We start from the raw sequence: 22,408 nt of genomic DNA, 5'->3' as shown, positions 1-22,408 counted from the left end.
GCGACACGACCAATAAGATAAGATAAAAAATGATACGATACAATGGGAAGAGACGAGTAAAGAATAAGATAAGACAACATACGATATGACAAGACAAGATACAATACAATACGACCAGATAAGATAATATAAGATAAAATAATAAAATAAAATAAAAGATAAGCTCAGTTAAAATGAGCTAAAATAAGATTATATAAGATACACTAAGACAAGATAATATAAAAGCTAAGATAAGATAAGCTTAAATAGATAATAATAGATAAGATAAGTAAGATAAAGTAACGTAAAATAGATAATAATAAGCTGAAATAAGACAAGATGAGATGAGATGCGACGAGTAAAGAAAAGAAAAGCTCAGATAAGATACACTAAAACAAGATAATATAAAATAAGCTAAAATAAGCTTAGATAGATAATATAAGATAAGTTTAGATAAAATAATATAATATAAGAGAATCAACTTCCTGTCGTCTCTTTTCCCAAAGTTTTGAACTTTTCCTTTTTTAAAACTAACCATGGAAACCCTCCAAAGATATTTATGCTTTTATTCTGAAACTACTCTCAAATTTCAGCGTCTGTGTTTAAATCCAGCTTCAATGTCAAACACACACACAGACACACACAGACACACACAGACACACACACAGACACACACACACACACACACTGAGGTGGAGGCAGAAGACTGAATCCACTCCGTCTCCGTCTCCGTCTCCGTCTCCGTCTCCGTCTCCGTCCTCTCATCAGTTCGGGGTCGTGACCTTTCCTTCCTGTAATCACAGCCTGGCTGCTGCGCCAGAGAAAACACCACAGAGGAAGAACTCAGTCCCCATCTTCATCATCTTCCTCCTCCTCCTCCTCCTCCTCCTCCTCATCATCATCGTTGTCGTCGTCACAGGTTGTAATCGCCGTAGAGACGCAGCAAAAAAAAAGGCCAAAAACTCCTGCTCTGTTGAGTTTGTCGACACAGAGACGGTGCGTTCACTGACCGTTGTGCTTTTATTGTGAAAGTCCCAGACGGTCTTCCAGGTTTGTGTTGTTGTTGTGTGTCGTTGTCGTTGTCGTGAGCGCAGCAGACGGATTAATCTGTGTCATGGTGGACACCCTGCTGAGACACACTGTTGTCTTAATCCTTCAGTTTGAACACACACACACACACACACACACACACACACACACTCCGGGGGGAAGACTTAAGTAGTAAACAATACATGAATGATCTGTCATTGTCCTATTTTTAGTCTTGTAGTAATTTATGCTTTTATTGTGAAGTCTGAGGCCGAGCAGGAAGTGCAGTGACACGTCTCTGATGTCACATGGTCAGTTAAGAACACCACGAGGTCAAAGGTCAAAGGTCAGAGTTGTAGCCAGGTGTAAATGGTTAACGTGTTGTAAAAGTGGACAAACAGGAAGTGAATCTGTTTTTAATTCTCTCTCACACCTCAAACTGGTTTTGATTTTATTTTGAAAGGTCACGGACGAGTTCCTCATCGGCCTGTTGCTGCGGCGACGTGTGTGTGTGTGTGTGTGTGTAGTTTATTTGTCTCCTCTTCCTCTTCTCCTTTCCTCCACCGCCTCCTCCTTCTCTGTCTCTTCCTCCTCCTCTTCTTCCTCTTTTCCCTTTTTCTCCCCCCTCCTCCCCTTCTCCCTCTTCTTTCTCCGCCTCCTCCTTCTCTTCTCCTTTCCCCCTCCTCCTCTTATTCTAGGGTAGGTTCCTCATAAGCCTTTGGCTATGTACTGTATGTCATTCATACGAAATAAAAAACAATAAATCAGTCAATCAATTCTTCCTCTTCTCCTCTGTTTCTCCCCCTCTCCTCCTCCTCTTCCTCCCCCTCCTCCTCTTCTTCTCCTTTCCTCCTCTTCTCCTCTTTTTCTCCCCCTCCTCCCTCTCTTCTCCTTTCCTCCTCTTCTCCTCTTTTTCTTCCTCTTCTCTTCTTTTTCTCCCCCTCCTCCTCTTCTTCTCCTTTCATCCTCTTCTCCTCCTCCTCCCCCTCCTCCTTCTCTTCTCCTTTCCTCCTCTCCTCCTCTTTTTCTCCCCTTCCTCCTTCTCTTCTGCTTTCCCCCTCCTCCTTTCATTCTTCCTCCTCTCTCCCCCCCCCCCCTCCATGTTAATGGGTCATTGTGAGTGAATAATGCAGAGCTTCAGAGCTTCAGGCCTCGCTGCTAATTTTGGTTTGGCATCTCGCTGCTGATTGGCCGATGTCTCCCTCTCTCCCTCCGTTCCAGTTTGGACCAGAATGTCTTCCTCTTCTTCTTTCTTCCATGTTTTGGTGTTTTTTCCCACTTCCTGCTCTTCCCAGTCGGAGGTCAGAGGTCACAGTGACTCAGGTTCAAACTCTCTCTTCACTCCGTGAAACTCTTCCTCCTTTTTTCCCGCCGCTGCAACAGAAAGTCGACACCTGAGCGTTGAGCTGCGACCGGTCGGTCCGGTTCCTCCCCGAGGAGTCGCTCGGCTGCTTATTGATCTGTGATGATGATATCAGGGATGGACGCTGAGTTTTCCGACGGTTCTTGAACGTCTCGTCTGCAGCGTCTCCAGCTGCGTCCTCCTGTTTGTTTCCTCCGTCACGTTCACTGTCCTGGTTTCAGCGTGGGATATTTCCCCGTCCACTGATGCCAGGCCTGTTTGGTGTGTGTGTGTGTGTGTGTGTGTGTGTGTGTGTGTGTGTGTGTGTGTGGTAACGCGAGTCAAACGCTGAATCAGAGTCTGAGCTCAGGTGACGGAGCAGAAAGTGAAAACAAACAGTGAAGGAACAAACGGAGAATGTCCTGGGAAAAGAGACGGAGAAGAGGCAGGATTTATCCTTCCTTCCCTTCGTCCTTACTTCTTCCTTCCATCTTTCTTTTCTTTCTTTTCCCTTCCTTCTGTCCACAATCCTTTTTCCCTTCCTTCCTTCCTTTATTCCTTCCTCCCTTCCTTTCATCCTTCTTCTTCTTTTTGACCCAAATGACCCAATCTGTTCCCTCCCTCCTTCTATCTTTCCCTCCCTTTTCCCTTCCTTCTTTCCTCCCATCTTTCCCCTTGTCCTTCCTTCCTTCCTTCCTTCGTCCTTACTTCTTCTTCCTTCCTCCTTTGATCCAGTTGACCTGATCTGCTCCCTCCCTCCATCTTTCTTTCCTTCTCTTTTCCCTTCCTTCTTTCCCTTCTTCCTTCCTTGAATGAATCTGTTCCTTCCCTCCATCTTTCTTTCCTTCCCTTTTCCCTCCCTTCCTTCCTTCCTTCCTCCTTTGATCCAGTTGACCTGATCTGCTCCCTCCCTCCATCTTTCTTTCCTTCTCTTTTCCCTTCCTTCTTTCCCTTCTTCCTTCCTTGAATGAATCTGTTCCTTCCTCCATCTTTCTTTCCTTCCCTTTTCCCTCCCTTCCTTCCTTCCTTCCTCCTTTGATCCAGTTGACCTGATCTGCTCCCTCCCTCCATCTTTCTTTCCTTCTCTTTTCCCTTCCTTCTTTCCCTTCTTTCTTCCTTGAATGAATCTGTTCCTTCCTTCCCTCCATCTTTCTTTCCTTCCCTTTTCCCTCCCTTCCTTCCTTCCTTCCTTTTTGACCCAGTTGACCCAATCTGTTCCCTCCCTCCTTCTAGCTTTCCTTCCTTCTTTCCTCCCATCTTTCCTTTTGTCTTTCCTTCCTTCTTCTTCCTTCCTTGAACGAATCTGTTCCCTCCATCTTTCTTTCCTTCCCTTTTCCCTCCCTCCCTTCCTTCCCTTTGTCCTTCCTTCCTTGACCCAGGAGGACAAGAGGAGGGTTAATAATAATAATAATAATAATAATAATAATAATAATATTAATAATAATAATAATAAATGAATCTTTACACAAAGGCAGTAGGAGGAGATACATTTAACAGCATTATTTAGATTGTTTCTGGGGACAGTGAGGGAGCAGGTTTAAAACTTTCTGTTCTATCGACTCGTTATGAATCAGACTGGAGTTTTATTTTTCCGGCCGTGTCTGGTTTCAGGTTTCAGGTCCAGATCCTCAGTCTTTGTCTCTGTTCCTTGTTCCTGGTCACGAACACAGACTGAAACCTGCAACCTGATCGTCTCTCAGATCAATACCAGGATCAATAACAGGATCAATACCTCACCGTGACATTTACATTGTTACTGCGTCACATCAACGTGCAGTTTCAGACGGATGGTCTTGACTTTATTTGAACATGTATATGTGCTGAATCCAGTTTTTAAACATAGAAGATGATAATCATTAATAATACATTGAAAACAATCACTGATCAATCCTCTCAAAAGGAACCTCAGTCTATAGGTTTTCAAAATGAAATCTTAAATGTCCTTTTCTTTATTTATTTATTTGAATGAAGTCACAGAATGAACATGCAGTTTGGATTATTGATTATTCATTTTATTTCAGTGTCACAGAATGCAGCTATACTTTAAAAATGACAACAGATTTCTATGAATCCATGTTAATGTGAAATATGAGACACATTTGCTTCGATGCGTTGCAGCTTGGAGTATTTTATAGGGGTGGGAATCTTTTACTATCTCACGATACGATTTGATTCTAATTTTTGGGGCTATGATTCGATTCAAGACGATTTGATTCCTAATGATTTCTGCTCCAGTCTGTTTTGAAGACAGAACGACTAAAGTGTCTTTTTCACATTTATTGAGTTTTAAACATGTATCCATGCTTAGATGGAATTGTTGAAACTGTTGCATAAAAGCAATATCACATATTGCTGGAGTAACCAAATTAAAAGTGCCTCTTTATTAAAAAATGTGCAGTTAAACATGCTGCCTTTTAAATTCTAAGGAAATGGAGGCCGACAGCAGCAGATTTGTTTCATTCTTTTATTTTTTTAAATTGATTTTGGGACATTTTATATCGATTCTGAATCGTATTAAATGAGAATTGCGAATTCTTATGTGAACCGATTTTTGGCACACCCCTAGTATTTTAATCTGATCATTAACGGTTATTAATGGGTTAACGAGCGTCGGTTTCTGAATGGATTCAGAACCAGAGGATCAGAGTCAGGATTCTCTCTAGTAGTGAGTTAGTTAGTTTCCTCTCGGCCTCTGATCCGGATGCTGGATGTGAAGTGGTCGTTGGTCATTGGTCGTGAGCAGCTGTGGCGTCCAGCTGCAGGACGCCGCCCCCCCCCCCCCTCACCCCCCCAGACAGGGACCGGACCACAACAATGGCCCCGGCTCAGATCTCAGATCTGCTGCAGGTATAAAAATAGTCTGTGACTTCCTGCGGTAACAATGCTGCTGCTGCTGCTCCGGCTCTTAACGCGTCGCCACGGCAGCAGAACATCCCTCTATGATGTCACTTCCTGTCCCGGCGAGGCGTGGTCGGTGGAACCCGGCCGTCTCCCTGGGGGGTCGGAGCAGCAGATGTCCTGCGGCGCCTGAAGGCATCGGCGCTCGGTCAGTTCACTGCTGATCAGGGCCGTTGTATAGGGAGAAAGGTGATGATAACTCTAGGGGCCCAGCGCCCAGTAGGCCCACAAAAACACCAGTAGTCTAATCTTTGTATGACCTGACTAATACTCATAGTACACTGTAAAAACTCAACATCTTTCCAAGAATATTTGTCTTATTTCTTGTCAAAATGTCTCATTTCTAGTCAAAACTAATCTCTTTCCACTTAAAATAAGACTCATCACCTTAAAAATGAACTTGTTTTTAGATCATTTTCACTTGTTTCAAACAAATTTTCACTTGAAATAAGTAGAAAAATCTGCCAGTGAAAGCAGGTTTTTTGTGCTTGTAATAAGAAAAACTTGTTCCACTATCAGATTTTTCTACTTATTTCAAGTGAAAATCTGCTTGAAAGAAATACAAAGTGTATAAAAACAAGGTACTTTTAATATGATGTGTCTTATTTTAAGTAGAATGAGATTAGTTTTGACTAGAAATGACATTTTGACTAGAAATAAGACAAATACTCTTGGTAATATACTTTAGTATTTGCAGTGTAATGCTGCATTAGCATCAAAACAAGGTAGGCTAAATAAAAAATTATATTACATATAGTCTAAGAAAAAAAACTGGAAAAGTTAGGGGGAGGGGCCCACTTTAGTATTCTTTAAGGGGGCCCAGAATTCCTAGCAACGGCCCTGCTGCTGATTAATTAATTAATTTCATTAATGTATCAACATGGACCAATAACGGATCAATAATAGATCAATAACCAGTTGACAAAGTGCTGAGTCATGCTCCAGAGTCTATGGTGGCCTCCCAGGGTCAACCAGCTTAGTTTAGTTTAGTTTATTAGTTTAATAAGGGACAGTGTGCAATTACATTAATCATTTAAAGGAAAAAAAAAATGAAAAGATGGTTGCACCAGATTTAGCTCCCAGCTAATTTCCATCTGTAGTCCCTACACATAACATAAAAGTGATGAAATATGATGTTGATTAGGGGTGGGACGATATGGGTAACTCACGATTCGATACTGTGGCGATATTTGTCCCACGATAATGATAATATCACGATACACGATATCTGCGATATTCGATATATTGCAAGAAATTTCATCAACGATATATCACGATATATGTGACTGAAAAAAAAAACCATAAAAAGGAAAAATTCTCATGCATTTATTCCAAAACTTCGTACAATGTACAAATGAATAAACACTGTACAGCTGGAGACATTAAAGTGCATGAACAAATGTCTTATGTAAACCAGGACAGTGCTTTATGATACTTAAAAGTCAGTAGCAACTTGTTTTATGTAATTTTCCATTATTTAAAAATCAGCTGTCAGAGAGAGAGCAGCCTCTTTGATGATAAGAAGAACAAGTTCTCTAGTGTAGGACATGAGGAGAAAAAACATGCAGGTTTTCTGTAACATTATAAGACAGCGCCCCCCCCCTCACCAGGCTGAATGAACGGGCGATTGGGGAAAAAAAACAAAAAACTCGCTAGTGGAAGCAGCAGCTCTACGTCGCGCACAACCGCAACAACGGTAACAACAGCAACTACAACTTCCTCCTACAAATGTACGACCGTCGGTGTGACGTGCAGACGCAGCAGGACGACTCCTCAGTCCATGAGTTTCATGTCTCAGACCGGATCATGTAAATCAAGCTGTAGGGAGACGGGAGCGTTGCGGTAACCGTAGTAACTCACACACACAGAGAGACACATACGCCTGTCTGTGTGGTTGCTGTATATTTTACCTTCGCAAAACAGTTCTTGCAGATTACCGGTATATTCTTTATCCAGTGTTCTCCTGTCAGCTGTTTCGTAAAAGCCATAGTGGGTCCACACCATGGATGTATTATATTAACGGTCCACACTTTAGAGTGGAAACTCTGGTGGAAACTTGCGGGTGGGTCTTCTTCTTCTGTTGTTGTTCTGTTGTTCTGCTGTTGTCTTCTTCACCGGCCGCTACTCACTCCTACTTTACCCTCATTTACGGGATTAGCGCCCCCACAAAAAGGACAGGAGAGATTAAGTACTGACGGTGAAAAAAAAAAGTACTGACGGTGACAACGGGGTAAATCCATAATGTGTGTTGTAACAAAATATCGATATTTGCCGTCAGTGTATCGATTATTTATTGCGACAGAGAGCACAACAATATATTGCAATATTGATTTTTTTCCCACCCCTAATGTTGATTGTTATATACTGTCTGTGTGGTGGACAAAATGCCAAGTGCTCATAGCAGCATGATTATTCATAGTATTGATCATAATAAATAAAGTAATAATAAAGATAAAACATGAAAGTGGCAACAGTGGCAGACTGACGTTGTGTTTCTGTGTCGGCTCCGCCCCCTTTGCTCCTTCGCTCCAACACTAAACCCTCACTCTGCTTTTATTGGGCTTTTATTGTGGCGGGGAACAGGAACAGGAAGTGGAGGAGGAGGTGGAGTCTGACCTCGGATCAATAACTCACATCAGGACGCTGCTGCTTTTAATCCAGATCAATAACTAATAATCAGTATCAGCAGTGACAGGAAGTTTTATTTTGAAAAGTCAGCGTATATAATGAAAAGTAAAAATAGAAATGTATTTTGAATCATTGATTCATCGATTTTAAAAGATTTTCTTTTATACAATTAATCAATAATTAGTGAACACACTCATCATCTGTGTCTCCATCTGTGGAGGAGTGTGTGTGTGTTGCCATGGCTGCGGGTCAGGCTGCAGGATAATGAAGCTCCATCTGCCACACACACACACACACACACACACACACACACACACACACACACAGACAAATGTGGTGCTGATTGATTATCAGGATCATTCAGATCAATATCAATATTGGCTCATTGATTCTGGTAAACAAAGATGGCCGCCGCTGAAATGCCTTGGTGAAGATGAGCTTTTCACTTTCTCATTTTGTGACGCCGACGTTTCCTAAAGTCTTTAATCCTCTAAACAGAGCTGGAGGAGGAGGAGAAGAAGAAGAAGATAGAGGAGGAGGAGGAGGAGAAGAAGAAGATAGAGGAGGAGGAGGAGGAGAAGAAGAAGATAGAGGAGGAGGAGGAGGAGGAGGAGGAGAAGATAGAGGAGGAGGAGGAGGAGCGAGAGGATTAAAAGTGAAGAATTGGGGACAAAGTGAGAGAAAAAAAACTAGAAAAGAAGAGGAGGGAGGAAGGAAGGAAGGATGTGAATAGACGAGGTCACAGGAAGCAAGGAAAGGAGACGATCACTCCTCCTCCTCCTCCTCCTCCTCTTCCTCCTCCTCCTACAACAAAGCATTGTGGGAGAAAAAGGAGTGCTCTGTGCGAGTGGGAAACCCCGAATTCCTGCAGCAGTGGAGAGGAAACACATCTGGAACTGAGACGTTTAACATCATCATATATATCATATTTATCGTCATAACAACAATGATCATTATGGGATGGCTGAATGAGTTCTATGTAATATGAACTGAGGACAGAGACGTGTGTTTGGTGCAGTGCAGCTCCTCTATCGATCACACCGACTGCTGCTTAGACAGCACAGAGCTGAGTGTGTGTGTCTGTGTATGTGTGTGTGTGTGATGCATCTTCCTTTCAAGGTCACACACACTCACAAACGCACACACACTCTCTGTTCTTCCCAGAGATGAACTCTCTGGGGAAAATCCCATTGAAAACCTCCATAGGACATTTCTCTGTGTTGTTGCAGTGCATTGTGGGAGCTGTAGTCAGGAAAGTCAAAGTGTTTCACCTTGTGTGTGTGTGTGTGTGTCTGTGTGTGTGTCTGTCCAGGTCACAGTAAATACACACACACTCATCAAACATTAACCAGCTGAGTGGAATCTGACCCAGTAAATCTCAGTGTGTTTGTGTGTTTGTGTGAGCTGCAGCGCCTCCTGCAGGACACACACAGCAACTACACACAGCAACTTTTTTTTTCTTTATTTAAACACGTCACATAACATGAACAATAACATACTCTGAGATAAAACAATTCTTTTATATACAAATAAATTAAATTCACACCTCCTTAGATAATTCAAACAAAAACATATTATTGTGGTAGAGCATCGCTTATCATATGAAAATAGATATATGACAGATCCTAGAGAGAAAAAAAGAAGAAGAAATAAATAAGGGACAATTCAAAGAAAAAAATCTATAGGTAAGTCCATATTAAACAAATACTAGGGGTTAGGGCAGGTTAAGATCTGCTATCAATGTGTACAATTTATCTGCATGGGGATTATTCATTTGTTTCAAACATTATTGTAACAAGGATATTTCATTTTTAAGTGCACGCCATGAAGTCTACACACAGGAGCTACACAACTACACAACTACACAACGACACACTGTCTGATGTTAAAGATCAAATCAAACCTGGACGTTGATCAGAGGAAACAAACACAATCAGGAATAAATAAAACAAATGTGAAGAAAGAAAAAAAAAAAAATTATTTATCAATCACATTCTGATCAATAACCAATCAAACACTTGAGTTACTCAGAGATGAACAACAAAGTGTAGAAATCTGAATAGACAGAATAGAACAGATATTTAATCAATCAGCTGATGAACTGATGATCATTAGTGTTATTGATTTATTATAGTCAAAGTTCACCAAAATCCATTGATCTTGTTGATTATAGATAAAGTTTATAATAAAAAATAAACACACAATTAAGTGTGTGTGTACAAGTACTGGTAATGAAACATTAATAACATCATGAATGTGTTAATACAATAACATATTATATATAACAGTATTATTATTATTATATATGATGCTGTGCAGCAGTTGTAGAGGCGGAGTCTCCTCAGCAGGGGGCGGCAGGGAGCTGTGGTCTGGGAAGAACGGGAGGAATGCTGGGAATTTTCTGTGTGTGTGTGTGTGTGTGTGTGTGGGTGGTTGCGGTTGTGGTTGTGTGTGTGTTAGTGTTAGCCAGAGTGTGTTCTGTCTCATCCAGCTCCATTTAAACTCCAGTCTGTTTTTATCTATTTAAAGAAGAAAACGTTTCATTGATCCAACACCTGGTTTGAACTTTTATGTATTTTTATTTGTCTTTAAATGAAAATACAGTTTAAAAAACATAATTAAGTTAATTAATTAAGTTAACTATAGTAACTTTACTGAACTAATTAACATATTTAAATGAATTACGTTTAATGTAGCTTGTTTCTTCTCTTACATTTTTATGTTAAATCTTCTGTTACTAGACGACAGAGTTTCCTGCTCTGTGATTGGAAGAGATATACACACACACACACACACACACACACACACACACACACACACACACACACACACACGGGACTCTTCACAGGCTCTGAATAATTAATGCCTCCCTCTCTTTGCTCTCTAATGATGTCTCTGGGGTGTGTGTGTGTGTGTGTGTAGTGGGGCGGGTCATGGTGACAACACATGTAGAGAACACACACAAACATATGTACACACACACACACACACACACACACACACACACACACACACACACACACACACACACACACACACACACACACACACACACACACACACACACACACTTCCTGTGACATGCTCTCACTCAGATCTTTAATAACTCTCTGATCTCTGGTTTGTGTTACAGTGTGTGTGTGTGTGTGTGTGTGTGTGTGTTGTGTTGCTGCTGCAGGAGGTTGTGTGTATTGTTGTGTATTGATTATAGATCAGTTATCAGCTGAGTCATGGTGACTCTGATCAGGACGTTCAGTAGTTTTTATTTATTTATTCATTGATTCAGTCCAGAACAAACTGTTTTATTTCTCTTCTGTGTGTGAGAGATAGGCTGATATAAAGAGGAGGAGGAGGAAGGTGAGAGGTGAAGAGGAGGAGGAGGGAGGAGAGGAAGGAGAGGAGAAGAGGAGGAGGAGGAGGAGGAGGAGAGAGGAGAAGAGGAGGAGGAGGAAAGAGAGGAGGAGGAGGAGGAAGGAGAGGAGGAGGAGAGAGGAGAGGGAGAGGAAGGAGAGGAAGAGGAGGAGGAGGAGGAAGGAGAGGAGGAGGAGAGAGGAGAGGGAGAGGAAGGAGAGGAAGAGGAGGAGGAGGAGGAGGAAGGAGAGGAGGAGGAGGAGAGGAGGAGGAGGAAAGGAGGAGAGGAGGAGGAAGAAGAAGAAAAGAGACAGGAGGAGGAGGAGGAGGAGTAGAGAGGAGGAAGAGAAGGGGGAGAGAGGAGGAGGAGTCAGAAAGTCAGAACAGTTTATGTACGGTGGCCAGCGAGGGTCAGTTCACCTGCTCCGATCACTCTCCTCTTCCCCTCTCCTCCTCCTCCTCTCCTTCCCTCCTCCTCCTCCCTCCTCCCCCTCCTGCTCTTCACTTCCTGGCTCTGGACCAATCAGGCGGCTCCTTCTAACGCAGCGTTCCGTCTCCAGCTCCGTCTGCAGCCGAGCAGCTGCTTCCTATTGTAGCCTGAGATTAGACAACAACAGAGTGTGTGTGTGTGTGTGTGTGTGTGTGTGTGTGTGTGTGTGTGTGTGTGTGAACTCTCTGGGGATTATAGACATCAGCTGTTGTGTTGTTGCCGTGGTTTCACATATTCATGAGTTCCTCCTGAGTCGACCTCCGTCTGCTGCAGAGGAGTCCTTCTCCTCTGATCAATATGATCAACAATCAATAACAACATCAATACCCCATCAATCAAACACTCGGTCTGAGATGAAGTTCATCACCACGGAGACGAACCACAACGTGGTGTAAATCTATGAATGAGAGGAATCTGATCAATCAGCTGATGAAGGATCGATGGAGTTATTGATCTGTTGTTGATCACCTGTTCATCAATATATTGATTTTATTGATTATAGATAAAGTTTATTGTTGTTTAGATACACACACACACACACACACACACACACACACACACACACACACACACACACACACACACACTCACTCTCTCTCTCAGACCCATCCAGTGCCAACCCAGCCGTGCAGCCCCCCATCAGTCGCCATGGCAACAGCCCTGAGTCTGGAACCAAGGGTGGGGCAGGGCAGAGTCTTCTCCTCTTTCCTCTTCTCTTCTTTTCTTTTCCTTTCCTTTCCTCCTCTTTTCTTCCTTTGCTTAAATTCCCTGTCTTCTTTTCCTCCACTTTTCCCCATTTCCTCCACTTTTCTTTTCTTTTTTGTCTTTTATTCCCCCTTTCTTTCAACCTTATTTATTCTTCCTTTCCTTCCTCTCCTTTTCTTTCCTCCTCTTTTCTTCCTCTCCTTTCATTTCCTGTGTTCTTTTCCTTCCTTTTTTCCAATTTCCTCCACTTTTATATTTGTTTTTGTCTTTCATTCCCTCCTATTTTTTTTCCTTTTCCGCTTACTCCTTTCCTTTCCTTATCTTTCCTTTCCTGTCCTTTCTTCCTTTGCTTTAATTCCCTATCTTCTTTTCCTCCCCTTTTCCTTTCTTTTTCATTTCCCCCTTCTTTATTTTCCCTTTTCCTTTCCTTTCCTCCTCCTTTCTTCCTTTCCTTTCCTGTCATCTCGTTTCCTCCTCTTTTCTTCCTTTGCTTTAATTCCCTGTCTTCTTTTCCTGCCTTTTTCCCATTTCCCTCTACTTTTCTATTCTTTTCTTTTTTGTCTTTCCTTCTGTATTTTTCCTTTTCTTTTCTCCTCTTTTCTTCCTTTCCTTTAATTGCCTGTCTTCTCTTCTTTTTTTCTTGTCTCTCCTCCTTTTTCTTTCCTTTCTTCTTTTTCTTCCTTCCTTTCCTTTGTTTCCTCCTCCTCCTGTATGACCTGTCAGACCACCTGGCCTCTGCTGTTACACACACACACACACACACACACACACACACACACCTACACACACACTTCAAGGTCACCTGTGTGTGTGTGTGTGTGTCTTGTTGTTGTTAATCTCGTCTCTGATTGGCCGTTTCTCTTCTTCTCTCCTCATGTGCTGCTGCTGTTCACCTGACAGGTAAGAACCTCAACATCTGTCCAGCTGCTGCTGCTGTTGTTGTTGTTGCTGTTGTCATGGTAACCGATGCTGTGATTGGCTGATTGCTGATGATGATGAAGATGAAGAGTGTTTTATATTCTCCCAGAATCCTCAGCGTAGTGAAACAAGCACTGCTGCATTTTTATGAGTTTGTGTGTGTGTGTGTCTGTGTGTGTCTGTGTGTGTGTGTGTGTGTGTGTGTGTGTGTGTACTGTGTGAACTGACCCATTTTCCTCCTCGTCTCCAGAGGGGGGAGGTGAAGAGCGGGGGAGTCGAACCTCCTGCCGCTCTCGCTCTCTTTGATGCTGAAGAAAAAAAACTCCTGCATGAGTGAGTGTGTGTGTGTGTGTGTGTGTGCGTCCTGCTGTGTGTTTGTCTAACAGAAGTTTTTCTACTCTACGTCATCTTGTTAATTCTTGATTTTCTCTTAATTGGTTTTTTTTTTCATGTTGTGACACTGAAACTTTTATTTTGAAAAGTCCCAAACGGTCAGTTGTGTCACTTCCTGTGTGGACTGATGCATCCTGGGAACAGATGTATTGATGTATTGATTAACCCACAGGCAGACGTTCAGACACGTTGTCTTCAGGTCGTGGTCGTGGTCGTGGTCGTCATAGTAACGCTGTGACTCAACACATTCACTTGGATTCAGAGATGAACTGGTCAGAGTTTAGTGGACACACAGAGGTCAAAGGTCAAAGGTCAGTGTGACATCACCAGTCACAGCTGTAGCACAGAGGAACAGGAAGTAACTGGAACCAGTCTGAGCAGTGGGAAGAGGAGGAGGACAGGAGGAGGAGGAAGGAGACGAAGAGGAGGAGTAAGGAGAAGAGGAAGAAAGGGGAAGAGGGAGAAGGAAATGAGAGAGAGGAGGAGGAGAGAAAGAGGAGAGGAAGAAGAGGAGGAGAGGAGAGGAGGAAGGAGAAGAGGAAGAGGAGGAGAGAAAGAGGAGAGGAGGAGGAGAGGGGAGGATGAGGAAGGAGAAGAGGAAGAAAGAGAGAGGAGGAGGAGGGGGAGAGAAGGAGGAGGAAGGAGAAGAGGAAGGAGGAGGAGGATGAGGAAGAAGAGGAGAGAAAGAGGAGGAAGAATAGGAGGAGAAGAGAAAGGAGGAGGAAGAAGAGGAGAAAGGAGGAGGAGGGAGAAGAAGAGGAAGAGGAAGAAGAAGAGGAAGAGGAGGAGGAGGAAGAGGAGGCTGCAGCTCCGTCAGGACTCAGGAACGAGGTCGTAGGTTTTTATTTGAGTTCAGTTTGAGCCACAATGAAAATTACAGAGTCCAGAAAAAGACCAGAAGAAGGAAAAGAAGAGAGGGAGAGAGAGAGCAACAACAGCCTCTCTCTCTCTCTCCTCTCTTCTTTTCTCTCTCCCTCCCCTCTACTCCTCCTCTCCCTCCTCCCCCCTTCTCTCTCTGCTGAAGTCTTTCCTCCACCACTAATTGTAACCTCGGAGCAGATTGTGTTGCCTTTCCTTCAGCCCCTGTGACATCATAATCATCAGGAGGAGGAGGAGCAGGAGGAGGAGGAGGAGGAGGAGGAAGAAGAGGAAGGGGAGAAGAGAAAGGGGAGAGGGGAGGAGGAGGAAGAAGAGGAGAAGAGAAAGGGGAGAGAGGAAGAAGAGGAAGAGGAGAAGAGAAAGGGGAGAGGGGAGGAGGAGGAAGAAGAGGAGAAGAGAAAGGGGAGAGAGGAAGAAGAGGAAGAGGAGAAGAGAAAGGGGAGAGGGGAAGAAGAGGAAGAGGAGAAGAGAGAGGGAAGGAGGAGGAGGAAGGGAGAGGAGGAGGAGGAGGAGGAGGAAGAAGAGGAGAAGAGAAAGGGGAGAGATAGAGAAGCCATGTTGCCTTCAGGGGTCAGAGGTCAAGACGCCTCTTCAGCATCATCATCATCATCACAGCGTTGCTACGACAACAGGAGGCGGTGCGTTCGTTCGATGTCGCTGCGGTCGCCGCCGCGTCTCCGTGTGGAGTTTTTTCAGTTTGTCTCGACGCTGCAACGTCCCAACGTCACCTGAACACACCGCGCAGCTTCCTCTCTGTCCAGCTGTGTGTTTACTACACACACACACACTACCACACACACACACACACACACTCTGCTCCGTCTGCTTTCATGTGCCATGGAGCAGCGGCGGCCTTTTGAAGGTGCGTTTGATGTTTGCTGTCGCACATCCAGAGGCAGAACCAAATTAGGAGGTTAGGTGTGTGTGTGTGTGTGTGTGTGTGTGTGTGTGTGTGTGTGTGTTACACCCGAACAGTGTTGAGGTGAAGGAGAAAGTCGCTGCCGGCTGCTTCTTCTCTAATCTTGATTAATCCCAGTAATAATCCACACGGAGGAGGAGGTTTAATCTCTCCTCTTCTCTCCTTCTCTCTCCTCATCCTTCTCTCTCCTTTTCACTCCTCCTCCTCTCTCCTTTTCTCTCCTCCTCCTTCTCCTTCCTCCTCTTCTTCCTCTCCTCCTCCTGTCCCTCTCTCCTCCTCCTTTCTCCTCTTCTTCATCTCACCTCCTTCTTTCTCCTTCTCTCTCCTTTTCTCTCTCCTCCTTCCTCCTCTTCCTCTCTTCTCCTTCTCCTCCCTCCTCCTCTTCCTCTCTTCTCCTTCTCCTCCTCTCTCCTTCTCTCTCCTCCCTCCTCCTCCTCCTGAGACAGGGGGAGAGGATGAAAGGAAGTGCTGAGAGGCCGAGTCTCCACTTCGATAGATCTTAACGTTGATCAAAGAGATGAAACGACGACTCTTCACTTTCTTTTCCTTTTCTTCTTTTTTTTTTTTTACGTCGTCTCCCTTTAATATTCCACAGGAAGCAGCAGCCGCCTCTCGGCCAATCACACGCTCCTCTCCTCTCGATCGATTACTGATCGATCATCAATCAATAAAAGTTCTTCTGATGATGATGAAGCAACTCTTTTCATATATTTAATTTAAAATCTGCATCTTTACATGGTTTTTTACATAAAAGAGTTTAGATCTGAAGTTGAAGCAGGTGAGGGGGTTCAGCATCTGTTTCCGTGGCGACCGTATCCCAGGTCGAGAAGGAGGAGAAGAGGGGAAAGCGTGTGGGGATGATTCCTGGGGAGGCTTTAAAGAACTTGACTGACAGGAGGAGGAGGAGGAGGAGAAGGAGGATGAAGCTCCGCCTCCTCCTCCTCCCAGACGCTGCAGCAGGAGGGAAAACCCGGACCGGACCTCGGAGGAGAACCTGGAGCTGGCGTCCTGCTGACCTACATACGGAGAAGATCGATGGAGTCGCTGCAGATGTTTGATATTGATCGGTTTGACCTGAACCTGGTTCCAGATGTTGGAACGGGTCACGTGACCCCGAGGTCATGAGGTCATGATGAGGTCATGAGGTCATGTGACCACGTGTTTCACTGCCTCATGTTGGAGAGTAAAGCTGAGTCGGCATCTCTGTGTGTAACAGTTATAGGTGTGATGTCATAGCCAAATATTAAAGATATATGATCTATATATATAATAGTAGCCTATAGATATATAATATACAGTATATAGTCTTATCTATAATAATATAGATCTAAATATAATAATAAGATGATATATCATCTATAGTTATAAATATGATCTATATATAATTATATTATTGTGATATATAATCTATATATCTATAATAGTAGCATATAGATATATAATCTATATATCTAGCCTATATTAATGTTATAGATATATGATCTCTATATATATTAATATTATAGATATATGATCTATATATAATAATATTATGATATATAGGCTAATCTATATATCTATAATAGTTGCCTATAGATAATCTATATATCTATTAATATTTAAGATATATGATCCATATATAATATTATGATATATGATCTGTATATCAATAATAGTTACTTAGATATATAATCTATATATCATAATAATATTATAGATATACAGTAGGCTATGTTCTACATATAGACCTAATAATATTAAAGATATATGATCTATATATAAATATGATATATAATCTATATCTATAGCCTAAAGATATATAATATATATGAAATATATTAATATTATAGATATATGATCTATATTATGATATATAATGTATATATCTATAATCTAGTAGCCTATGGATATATAGCCTATCGGTATAATATAGATTTATTGATCATCTATCTATAATATTTCACGGCCTGTTCGTCCTCTGATTATTTGATAGATCGATAAAAGATCAATAAATACTTAACACTTCAGTCTGAGAATCCTGATCCTGAATCCTGATCCAGTCCGTGGCGGGAATCCGCTCCGTGTTTTCCCGCCGTCCCGGTGCTGTGGTCGGTCGGTGTCGGTGTGTGAAGCAGAGAGAGAGAGAGAGAGAGAGAGAGAGCTGAGCACCGGAGGAGGAACCGGAGTCTTGTGTCGCTGCTTGCGGGGGTTCGAGGGGGGGAAACCGGACTGAGCTGAGCCGCAGAGCCGGGGAGGAACCGGAGCTCCGACACGTTTCACTCACAATAGAGGAGGAGGAGGAGCGGACTCGGACTCGGACTGGGCCGTTGCTGCTGCTGCTGCTGCTGCGGGCGGCGCTGCGCTGCGCTGCGCTGCGGGGGATAAGAGCCACACAATGGGAGCCGCCGCGGCGCTGGAATAATATTTACCACCTCGAGGTCTGGAGCAGGAATCATGGAGACACGGATCCCGGAGCTGCAGGAGGAGTAGGAGCAGGAAAAGTCCGCCGCTGCTCGGCTTTAGCTTTTTATGTTGTTGTGGTGTTTAGTGGAGGAGGAGGAGGAGAGCCGGGGAGCAGGAGGAGCAGGAGGAGCGGCTCTGCCTGTTTGTTGCATTTTGCTGCCAGTTTGAAATTCCGCTGGGATGAAACCGGAATGTGTTTCCTGCGTCAAAGTCCGCGCTGTTTGCACATCTGGATGAGAGAGGAGCCGCTTCCTGCTGCTGCTGCTGCTGCTGCTGCTGCTCGGATCCACCACGGTTAGTTCAGGCTAGTTTCGTTTCTGTGGAGTGTCTATATGGATATTCTCATTCATCCAGGTCATCCTTCTTTTCTGGGCAAATTGAATCGTAGGCAACTGGACTTGAATTTGTCTGTTTGGGAATGTCTGCGATTTTCCAGGCCAAGCTTTCATATTCTGTGGAAGTTCAACAACACAAACACCACGCTGCTGCTGCTGCTGCTGCATAGACATGTTATAGAGGAGGAGGAGGAGGCTCACTGAAGTGGATTAGTAAACTTCTAGAAGTCCAAGGCTGAGGAGCAGAGGAGGAGGAGGTGAGGAGGAGCATAGGAGGAGGTGAGGGATGTTCCTCCTGGACAGCAGCTGCTCTGACAGGATGGAGCGAGGAACTCCTCAGAGGAAAACCGTCTACCGCATCTCCCTCACGCTGGTGAAGAGGGAGAGTCTGGAGGAGGAGGAGGAGAACGGGATGTCCAACAACACCAAGGTGGGTGTGAGAGGAGGAGGTGGAGGAGGAGGAGGAGGAGGAGGAGGAGGAGGAGGTCTGCTGGAGCAGCTGAAGGAGGTGGAGGACGAGTCGGACGACTTCACCTCCTCACACGGCTACAGGAGGAACTTCAGGACGTTCAGCACGGGACAGCTGGAGCTGGGACGGCTGAAGGTCTGCAGGAGGAAGGAGGAGCAGAAGGAGCAGGAGAAGGAGGAGCAGCAGAAGAAGGAGGAGGAGAAGGAGGTGCAGGCTGCAGCTGCACCTCCTGAGAACAAGAGGAAGCGTCTGCTGAAGGCGAGGAGCATGGAGGAGGAGAGGAGCTGTGACCCAACGCCACCGCCGTCGTCTCACTGCAGGAGCAACGGGAAACCAGCAGCTTGCACCTCCTCCTCCTCCTCGCCGGCCGGCCTCCTGCGCCGCAGCTTCAGCTTCAGACACTGGACGGGCGGCGAGCTGCTGCGACTGCGGGCGCTGTCCAAGGACAAACACCACAGCAGCTCCGGTTGCATCAGCAGTGGCGTTCAGAAGGATCCGGAGTCCCCGGGCGCCACACCGGCCCCCCCGGCCCCCCCGGCGCCACGCCACAGAGACCTGACCCGCGAGAAGAGCCGCACGCTGGAGGTCGGCGCCGTCCTCAACAAGACGGACTCCATGTCGGAGCTGAGCCGCTGGGAGCGAGCGCGCGGCAACAAGAACCGCACGCTGGACAACAGCGACCTGCAGCGACTCGCCGCCGAGAAGGACGCCGCCGCCGGCAACGGCTTCCTGTTGCGCGGGGGCGGCGGCCGCTCCAGCGAGAGGCGCCTGGTCCGGTTCTTCAGCGGGATCTTCTCCAGGAGGGACGGAGCGGCGGCGAACACGTCCACGCCTGCGGGAAGCCCCAGCACCAACAGATCCCTCCGCCGCAGCCGCAGGACGGCGTTGTCTCAGTCCAGCACGGAGAGCATGAACGGATCGGGAAGCACCGACGGTAACGAGGAGGGAGTGTGTGTGTGTGTGTGTGTGTGTTTGTTTTGGACGCCAGCGTGATGTTTGGTCGTGTCAGCGACGAGCGGACGCCGTTTGTCTTTCATTTACTCTGAGCTGCTGCAGCTGAGACTTTAAAGGACCATTCCACTCAAATCCAACCTAAAGGCTCTAGTTTCTAATTATTTCCAGCCATTTCAAACAAAATCTCACATCTTCTACTTTTTAATTTATTCTCAGCCATTGGTTCAGCTATGTTAGCGCTGGTTCATCGGTTTTTCTTCCTGTTAGGTTAGCTGCAGATTTCAACTATTCAACCATTGTTTTCTTCTCCCTTTAGCATTTCCACTGCTTTTTACCTTTAAAAGACATTCATCTCATACTACAAGTTATATGTTTCAGCTTTAGCATTAGCCTTTTCAACATTGCTTTAGCAGTTTCTTCAACTAATTTAGCATTGATTCAACAATTTATTCAGCTCATTCAGCATTGCTTCAGCAATAGCGTTCAGCTGCTTTCAGCATTCACACGCATTTTCTGCAGGAAATGCTTCTTTTTCTAGTTAACATTAAGGTTTTTATTTTACTTTCTCCTAAACTCACCAGGAGTTAGTCTGAGCCATGTCATGTCAGGTGTCGTTGTAAAGCTCTCTCTCTCCTGAACAATGATGTCATTTCCTTTGTATCAGCAACAAATCCTAAAAGTAGGATTGACAATAACAATCTGTGTAATTTTACAGTCCAAGTCTTTAAAGGCCGTTTTCTCAGAAAGAGTTTTTCAGACTCAGACTCTGAGCTAGAAATCTCCACTTCAGCAGCACTTCCAGACACCAAACCTTCCACTTTGATCCCTTTCTATATTCTGAAGGTTTTTACAGAGGGGATTGTTGATATATCATTCACAGCCTCATTTATACAACATTTTATTACTAAAAACATGGAGACATTAGATGTTTTAGGGCTGCTGACAGTATTTTCTCATTTACAGAGTGATAAAAAGAGATATCCAAAATCCTCCTCTGTAAAAACTAAAGACTCTAATATGTCAACAAGATAAAACCAAGTAGCTTTAACCATTGTTCACATTTCTGTTCTGGAAATAAATGCAAATTAGCGCATATTTAATTAGATATTGCCTCATTTACATATTTAAACATTAAATTTAACAAAACTTGTAATACAAAAAATAACTGTCTTAATGTGAGTGATGAACTTGGGGAGTTTCATGGTGAAATCTGTTGGTTTAATTTTTTACCCTATTCACCTGTAGTGTCTATTAGGAAACTAGAGCTCCAGGTTGAATTTGTATGGAATGGTCCTTTAAAAAGGAGAGAGGAGAGAGAGAGATAGAGGGAAGGAAGGAGAAGAAGAAGAATCAGATCCAGAAAAAGAGAAGTGAGGAGGGAAAAAGAGTTTAAAATAGCAGCGAGGGGGAAAATGTAGTCAGACAGGAAGTAGCTGGTCTCGTCCTACAGAGAGACGGAGCCAAACGTTCAGTCGCCATGACAGCTTCATGATACCAGAGTGGGTTTATCTACACACACACACACACACACACACACACACACTGGGTCCGTCAGTCAGCATCCTCTTTCCGTGGATGGGAGTGGGAGCGGTGGAAAACATGACGGGATGGGAGAGGAAGTGGGTCTGGTCTGTCCTGCTCAGACACAGACGGACAGATGTTCGTCTTCCTGTCCACTCTGTCTCTCGCTCGCTCCAGATGTGGACGACGCTTCCAGCTGTTCCACATGTTGACACCTCTGCTGCTCGTTGTGTGAGAGTCTGAGGCCAAAGCCTCAGATCTGCTGCTTCCTTTTCCCCTTTAGAAGCATTGATGGGCCGCTTTTATTTTGAAATCTAAGCCTGCGTTTGATTTATTTTGAAACATATGCAGTTGTGTTTTATTTTGAAACATCTAGAGTTGTGTTTTAACTTGAAAACCCTGGCATTGTGTTTTATTCTGAAAAGTCTGCAGTTGTGTTTTATCTTAAACTCAAGGGTTGCGTTTTATTCTGAAAACTCTTTGGTTTACATTTTAGTTTGAAAGCGCCACTGTTGAGTTTTATTTTGAAAAATCTAGAGTTGTGTTTTATTTTTATTTTTTTTACAAACTACGGTATTCTGTTTCTTTCTTTCTTTCTTTCTTTCTTTCTTTCTTTCTTTCTTTCTTTCTTTCTTTCTTCTCTCCTTAGCTTCCCTCCATCCAGCCTTTTTTTAACTCATCCCTTCTTCTCCTCTCTTCCTCTTTATTCCCTCCTTTCCTTTCCTCCTACATCCTTTTTTAATCTCTCATCCCTTCTTCTCCCCTCCTTTCTTTCCTCTTCCCTCCTTTTTTCCTTCACTCTTGTCTTTTTCTCCTCTCCGTCTTCTTTTCCTTTATTCACCCACTCTTCCCTCCTTCTTCACATCATGATAACGGATCACAGAGTTCGTAGCACAATCAACTTCTTTTCGTTTACACCTGCTCAGTAGCTTTTATTTTGAAAGTGTATGGGGTTGTGAACATAGCCTGTGTGTGTGTGTGTATGTGTGTGTGTGTGTGTGTGTGTGTGTGTGTGTGTGTCTCACCTGAGCAGCCAGGTGCAGGTAGCCCCTCCCCCCTCCCCCCCTGTGGTTTTAAGGCGGACTTGTTCAAATACAGACGAGGCGGTGGCGGTTGGAGGGTTTTCCTCAGGCGGGGGATTCTCCAGCCGCCTTGG

The 22,408-nt window shown here is 44.3% G+C and overlaps 1 protein-coding gene across 4 annotated transcripts in view; it reads left to right on the top strand.

Moving 5' to 3' along the window:
- Positions 1 to 22,408, top strand: part of agap1 (ArfGAP with GTPase domain, ankyrin repeat and PH domain 1) — a 137,148-nt gene that overhangs the window by 7,866 nt on the left and 106,874 nt on the right. Inside the window, exon 1 of one of the 4 annotated variants that reach the window (XM_085794162.1) lies at positions 17,712 to 19,711. The exons of 1 other annotated variant lie outside the window; for it this stretch is intronic. In XM_085794162.1, the coding sequence (XP_085650288.1) occupies positions 18,595 to 19,711 (1,117 nt within the window). In that variant the 5' untranslated portion in view covers positions 17,712 to 18,594. Of the gene's footprint in view, positions 1 to 17,711; positions 19,712 to 22,408 lie in introns of those variants that run through there. 2 more of the 4 variants (XM_085794153.1, XM_085794171.1) reach the window with 2 other exon arrangements.

Source organism: Trachurus japonicus, chromosome 2 (assembly GCF_045865225.1).
Source record: "Trachurus japonicus isolate A0001 chromosome 2, Traja_1.0".
NCBI lineage: Eukaryota > Metazoa > Chordata > Actinopteri > Carangiformes > Carangidae > Trachurus > Trachurus japonicus.
Note: the sequence above shows the minus strand (reverse complement) of the source record. Positions and strands in the feature narration are given on the sequence as shown.